We start from the raw sequence: 7562 nt of genomic DNA, 5'->3' as shown, positions 1-7562 counted from the left end.
AGTCACTGTCAGAAGCGGTATATTGGCCTTGATGAACCAATCCTCTGTCACTATATAACAACACAAGGCATTTTTATTTCCTAATTTCAGTAGGAGACAGACAAAACAGACAAAGCAATACAGAACCTTCATAAAGTCAATTATCAGGTAGTTTGAGCTGGGAAATCCCATGTGGAAGTAACTATAACTATTGCCCCTGTAACTTTTCTCCAGCCTGAACTCAGGAAATCATTTAAGCATATGCTAATATGCCTCCCTTTTCAGGAAACCACTTGAGAACCTATTCTGCAAGGAACTTGAGCACTTTGAATAGTCTTCACAGCATCTAACACAGATGCTTCAGTGCTTTGCTGACCTTCAGCCTTAAATACAGACTTAGTTTTACATTTTAAACAGAATTTAAGCATGCCTGCCAGTTAAATACGTGCATACATACTGCTGTGTACAAGAACATTTCCTCAGTAATGGCTGCAGCAGGTCCAAATCTGATTTCCCTTGAGACTCATAAACTACTTGTCTACTCTGGAACAGAGACATTTAACAGACGGAATATAATGGCCCTGGGAAAAATATTACTCATCTCCACAGAGGTTTAAAACAATGATATCATGGAAACGTAAAGGATCCTATTATATTTGCTACTGATAGCTATTTTGCCATTAGTTATTTCCCCAAAAGTGCTTGATGAGGTCTAACAAGACTTTTTAACAATGAGATGAACCATTCAAAACAGCAAACCCATAATCTTGGCTTGGATTTCAAAAATATATACTCACCAAAACCCTTTACCTCCAATTTTCCTTTCACAGTATGTTAATGTTATCCTAAATACAGTGAGATGAAGATAAACTAAAAGGAGTAACAAAACTCTGTTTGACCATGCTAAATGTAATCAGGCTGTTAGACTTTTGGTAGAGAAGCAGCAATAAAATGAAAGTTCACATCCTGCTTTTTTCAGTAAGACATCTCATTGTCCTAATATACAAAACAGAGGGCAACATTTATTCTTTCTCTCAGTTCTGCAATAGCCATTTTGAAAGTTTCCTTCTTCTCCTAATGTAGATATAAAAGCCAATTTACTTTAGGGCATCTTTAGGACAGATGAATCAGCCCCTCAGATTGCCTATTTTTTGTAGATGTCCTACAAAATCTAAGAGTGTATCTATACAGCTGCAGAAAAGTAAACTAGGGAGGTAGCTTGAGCACTGAACTTCTGATCATATGCATTACTTAATAGCTCATGCCCTGACTCTGAGCTAGACTGTTCAAACTGGTCTTCAACACAAAACTGCAAAAAGGGCAGATAACCATTATCAGTATGGGCACAAGCCAAGCTGTGCTACTTGGTGTCAGAGGTTTCACAAGAGATCCTAGGTACACAGGATGAATGTTTACCAAGTTTTATTGATGATTCTAGAAGTTCTCTGCCACCTTATGTCCTGACGCTTTTTGGCACTTTCAGCAGTATTTCAATAATGTGCAGACTGACTTTTGCATTTGTGTTCCAGAAGGAGAACAAAAGATAAAACTGTTCATCGGTTTTCTTATATGGCTACTAAGAAATCCTACACACAAGATTCTGATCTAATAAAATGGATTTCTGGCTTAGTACTGCTACTGGCAGTTTACCAACTACTTCAGCTTATTATGACAGTAAATGTCAAACATTTCAACACAAATGTAAAATAATACAAACTGATTTTATGTGACAGAACACTAACCTTCCTTCCACTTGTCTGAGAGCCGTCCTCATTTTCTGTTCATACTGCTTATACTTTTCTGTACTAACATATACATGAACTACAGCTCCATCCTTCCAGAAGGTATGTACAAACTTCTCACAGTATTTTGCATTAATTACCTTCCTCTTTGTCTCCTACAGCCAAGAAAAATATGTTTCATGTTCCAAAACACATTATTTTGTAGTGCCTTTAATATTTGGCAAACAAACTTCAAAGGTACATGCTTGTCGCACATGAACAGGTGCAGAAATAGACATGGGATAGGGTGGTCACAGAATTTGCTCCTAGCAAAAGTCAATAGAAACTGTTTTTATTCTTGTAGCTAGCAAGAACAGAAGCTGATCAAACAGTGTAATGGTAGAGCTTGAGAAAAACAAATAGAAGACAAATAAATCCAGATTTGTTTAAGGACCTGCAAACACTGGGGCAGCTGAGACCAACACTTCTTCTAAGGAAAAATAAAGATAACAAGCAATCTTTGCCCTACCCCACATAAATACATAGAAAAACAAGGCATTGCTTCAGCCAGCCCTGATTCTTCCTTGCAGATTATATGTGGACCAGGAAGGAGCCTTTGAAACAGACATTTTCAAATAGCCCTTTGAAACAATTTTATTTATGACCATCTTTGTCCCATTCCACTAATAAGCTGGTTTTAACAAAAACTAGATAACAATGGACCATACCCTTTATCATAAATTCAGCTATCAGTCAAGTTTTCAAGTTTTAAAAGAAAAATCAATGAACTCACAGGACATGAGGGAAAATTAACAATACTCACAGCATCAGTTTGTGAAGATTCATCCTCTGGTTTAGTTTTTATGTCAACAATGCCATCCGCATGGCGAAAAGTACAATCAGCAAGCACATCGTACAGTGTGAGCTTCTGAGCTTTCAAGCCATATTTCTGCAACCACTTCTCAGAAGACAAATATTTGTCAGATGTATGCTTTTGTAATGGATGATCAGCTTTCGTTCCTAATAAAGAAAATAAAACAAACAAAACCATATATATACGTATAACCTGATTCTTTTTGGATAAGGTATTTTCAAAAACAGGCTATGATGCTACGGTCAAAATTTTCAAACGTGTTCTGCTTCACTGACAGCTTTGGAGTGGGAGGATATTTCTGACTGATTTTTAATATTCTCTACTTTGGTTGTGGGGTTTCTTTTTCTCATCAGGCATTTCTTCACAACAAATTCCTTTGTAAATGGAACAAACCCATCAGAAGACAGAGAGCAAAGAAGATAAATAGCTACAGGATCAACATATAAAGGGAATATTCTTAGTAATATGAAGGTTGACTTAACCTTCATACTGGTTGAATTACAAAGTGCCAGAAAAGATTCCTGTATAAGATGTCTAACTTCAAGGAGAACCATTTGGGAAAATGAAACAACAGAAGATATAATTGAAAATACAGTTGAGAACATTGGCTAACATTGCCGTTGGTCTTTTTCAGAGAAGGCCATTTAAAGTAAAAGGCAAACTACAATGTCTTTGGAAGAGATTTTTACTGTGTTTCTCTGCAATATTGCCTTTTTATAGGCTGAATATTGCACCATGTATCCCAAGTCACAAACCACTTGTGTACCATCTTGACATTTTCTCTAGTTCTACACCCTCCTTTTAGCATTTTTAATTGATACTGAAAGAAACGGGATATTTTTTGTCTGATCTGGTATGACTGTTATCATGTTTACCCTTTAATGTCATATTGTCTTAGAAATTTTCTAAGGACCACCTTAAGGTTGGGCACTGCACATCTCTGGATACTGGTAATAGGATACAGGGCTCTACACTCACTCATCACTAGCTCAATAAACCACACCTAAACCAAATGACCCAGCAGTGGGTCTCATAGCAGGGTGAATTTATTTTGTCACACTTCAATTTTGGTGGACCAAGGTGGTATAAATGTCTACTCTGTTTACATGCAGCTGTAGTGACAACAGTCTTGAGATCCTGAGCCTGTAAACAAACCTATGGAGACATCTACTGCCTTAACACACACAGAGACCAGCCAGCATCAGGGCAGGTGCAGGGTCGGAGCCTGTTCGTGTGGAAATATTTGCTTTCTAATTGCTTGTGGTCCTTAGAACAGCCAGTGTGGCAAGTGTCACAAATGCACTCGCATAATTTTAAAAAGAAAACTGTCGTTTTCTTTCTTCCACATGCTTTATGTAAAAAGTCATGTCTCAGCTCAGGTAACTACTGCATTAGCTGGAGAGTCAGCACAAAATCTGTCTCTTTTTCTCTGTTTCTTCTCCTGAAGAACATTGCAATCTTCAGAACAAACTACATTTTGCAGCAGAGCATTTTAAAGAGATCAGGAAGGCAAAACCAGGGAGAAATGCAGGCAAACAGAAAGACTGCAGTTATTTGGATCAATGGGCAACAGTCAAATAATGCTGAAGAACTGACAAAATAAATCACACTGTAATTTCATTTCTTTTAATTTATTTATTAAGTGATTATGTATGAAGGTAAACACTAAAAGGACATTAAAGCTGCATAGTCAGGAGCACATAAATAAACATTGAAATTAGGGCACCCTTGCAGCTTTATTGTGGTCTTTTTGTTCAAATGCATTATAGTATAGCTGTTTAACTTCATATGGGAAGTCCTGCTAATTCAGAAGATGCTATTATCAGCATAAAAACTGTATTACGCCTTCACAGAAGAATAAACTCAAGCTTAAGTCCTGCAGAGTTATGTTATTGACAGATGTTCAAACCCAGTGCGGGCAGAGAAAGTTCCCAGCTTCAAATCTTCACCATCACCACCCTACAACACACCGCTGAGAGTTCAAGTGACTGACAAACTGACTGTACAAAGTGTTCCTCAGGAGGTGATCCAGAAAAAGGCATCTGGCCCCAGCCTGCATTTACTGGCCCAGGCAGAGAGGGAGAGACCACAAAAAATGAATTTCAATACCTTGAAAACTAGGCAACTTCTAAACCTAGTCACCGGTGAACTAAAAATGGTGTGTTTCAGCCCGAGTTGTTAAAGTTCAGCAAGTTTAGGCAGTAGTAAACAGAGATTTGTAATGGAAAGTTTTAAGCAACCCTAAGTTTACACGCCAAGTATAGGTGCTACCTGTATATAGACATTTCTGAGAAAATCATCCCCAAATTGACGTGTAATCAAAACTGTTCACAAATAAAATATTGATCATGAATATAATGGTAACTTTCTTGAAAGAAACATGAATGATACCATCTCGAGAAGCAGGCTGGTCAGATTCTGATAAAATTTTCTGAACTTGTCTCACTGTACTCCTGGCTTCCTCCAACTCCTTCCAGATCAAAAAGACATCTTCACGGACACCAGCTACTGCAAAAGAAATCATAAAAAGAACTTGACATTTTGAGATAACTTCTGCTTTTTATACCTCAATTACCACAAAGTCATTGGGTTCATCCAGATGTTGCCATATAACCTTGTTTTCTTGAGGTCCCAATTGAGTGACAAGTGCTGTTCTTTGATAGACTTCAAAAAAGGGCTCAAAGCTGGCACCAGGACATGAGACGTGCTTAGCCTGGCAGAAGTAACCTCCAGAGCTGGCCACAGATTGTTCCCACAACAGAAGCAAATCCTTTTTAACACTCTCAGATAATAATAAGGAAACTCCACAAAGAAATTCACGTTGTCCCCTAGACTTCATTGCAAAAGCTGGCTCCAAATATTAGATCCAACTTTGAAAATTTAGAGAGAAGATATTTTCAACTCTTTCAATTCCCTTAAAGTACATAAATACCTTCATTTAAGATTAAAACTTCTTTTCCTGAAGAGTATGTGATGAAATTTTGCTAAGATAAGTTTATTTTCATCCTAATAATTCTCAACAGTCATAAATAAATGCTAAAAAAAAAAAATGTTTTACTATCAGGCTATATTCTCAAAAACTTGGAAAAATCCAAAGCTGGAGTTGATACAAGGGTTTCTTAATCTCAATTGATATGTTTGTCTTGATTAAAAAATTTAAATATGTATTTATTTAGTAGAGTACAATTATTAAAATTGAGGCACCATGTATACCTAAGCAGTATGAACACTACTAAAAAATGTGTTAAATTAGGTTAGTCTCAGAGTTTAAATTGCAATATAGGACAATACAGAAAAACTGTGTGTAGTGTTACAGTAAAAATATAAAAGAAACTGAATCATGAGCTATCCTAACCACAATAGCAGACTACAACCTATTGCAGATTACAACCTATTACTGAATGGCACGTAAAGATGCTTAACAAGGCAAACTATATCTTAACATCTACTGGTTCAGTTAATATAGCATGCTGGTTCACTGTATAAAAGATAAGACATGCAAACTTGTCTACTAAAGTAGGCTATCAGTAAACAAACAAACCTGATCATTTTGTTCTTTGATAAAATTCCCTGAAATAATAATATGAACGTTTTACAAAATACCAGCTCAATTTTAATTGTGAAATGCTTTTAGTTTCCAAGAAATATTTTGAAATGTGTTATTGTACACTGCCATCTCCTGGGACCTTCCTGCATTTCAAAAACATCTGTTTCAGCCATTGGGACAAAGATCGACATTTCCTAAATCACAAAAAGCTTTAGTAAAGCAGATCATTCCACAACATAAAACACAAAAGGGAAAAAAACCTCAGTCTGTTATCATTACCTTTTAAGTTCAAGAAAAGTAGTCTGTTCAAATACTTCAGAAAGAAGTCAACTTTTCTTTTATAAACAATCCCTTCCCAGAAATGCAAAACATACATACCAAATCTGAGCATTCGCAAAATTCCAGCAAGTAGGGAGCTAGAGATTTTCTGATGAGTAGTCAGCCATTGAATATATATATACACACACACACCTGTTGTCACAGTTAAAACCACAAAACACATGCATTCACACCACACATGCACGTATTTCTAAGTTTAAGACTGTTGAGAATGCAATTCCAGTGGAGTTGTCTCCAACTAAATCTGGATATCCTCCATAAGCTATCAAATACTGGGATCCAGATTTAATTTTATGAACGTTTTTAACATTATGTTTGAAAATACTGGAAGAAGTATGCATATTTCAACTACCTTTAAAACAAAACTGATGATATCATGGTGTTGCTTCATTTCCCCTTAAATTGATGCTATGGACTCATCAAATTTACGGGATTATTGTTACTGTCCCCAGTAAGATATGTGTATTGAACTGGTATTAACAAGAAGGTAGTTTTGCCTTACTTGTGCTGCAGCACAGCAAAGTAAAACTGCATGCACTTTCAAAGCAAGTGTGTTTGATGACACTTATTATACAGGACAAATGCAGGCATCAACAACCGCACATTGTGAAGGTCAAGTTGCTTAGAAAACCTTTTATCTGGCAACAGTTTTCCTGGATTCAACTGGGAGAGCAGGTTGCAAGCAGTGACAACCGAAGCAACTTTCTCCCTCTACACAGGAGACTCACCTCCACCTCCACCTCAGCCTCTTTTCCTCTCCAGCTAAGGAGTGGGAAAGAAAAACTGTGCCTTTTGAAACTGAGCCCCCAAACTCAAAATACACATACACATACACTGCTTAGTATCTTCCAGGTGTGGTTCTCAACCTGTGGCCCATCCCTCAAAGTGCATCAGTGCAAAATGACCAAGAAAACACAAACCTCTTCTTGGTTTAAATTCCCTGCGCTCGCATCTCAGCTGTGCCATTTTGGGGGGCTACCAACCAAAAAGCAGCTGAAAGTCACCCCCCTGGGGGGTGCAGTCCCCAACCGCTCCAGGCCCACTGGCTCTTGCACACCTTCAGGCACCCGCATCCCAGGAAAGACCTTGTCTTAAAAAAATC

The 7562-nt window shown here is 37.4% G+C and overlaps 1 protein-coding gene across 1 annotated transcript in view; it reads right to left on the bottom strand.

The window, feature by feature from the left end:
- VWA3B (von Willebrand factor A domain containing 3B) overlaps positions 1 to 7562 on the bottom strand; it is a 72363-nt gene that overhangs the window by 45761 nt on the left and 19040 nt on the right. The window contains exons 8-10 of the mRNA XM_009323762.1: positions 4966 to 5082; positions 2524 to 2720; positions 1722 to 1876 (exon numbers count right to left, since the gene is read on the bottom strand). Of these exons, the coding sequence (XP_009322037.1) occupies positions 1722 to 1876; positions 2524 to 2720; positions 4966 to 5082 (469 nt within the window). The remainder of the gene's footprint in view (positions 1 to 1721; positions 1877 to 2523; positions 2721 to 4965; positions 5083 to 7562) is intronic.

This window comes from Pygoscelis adeliae, unplaced genomic scaffold (genome assembly GCF_000699105.1).
Source record: "Pygoscelis adeliae isolate BGI_AS28 unplaced genomic scaffold, ASM69910v1 Scaffold50, whole genome shotgun sequence".
Taxonomy (NCBI): Eukaryota; Metazoa; Chordata; class Aves; order Sphenisciformes; family Spheniscidae; genus Pygoscelis; species Pygoscelis adeliae.
The sequence above is the reverse complement of the archived record's forward strand: the minus strand, read 5'-3'. Positions and strand labels throughout refer to the sequence as shown.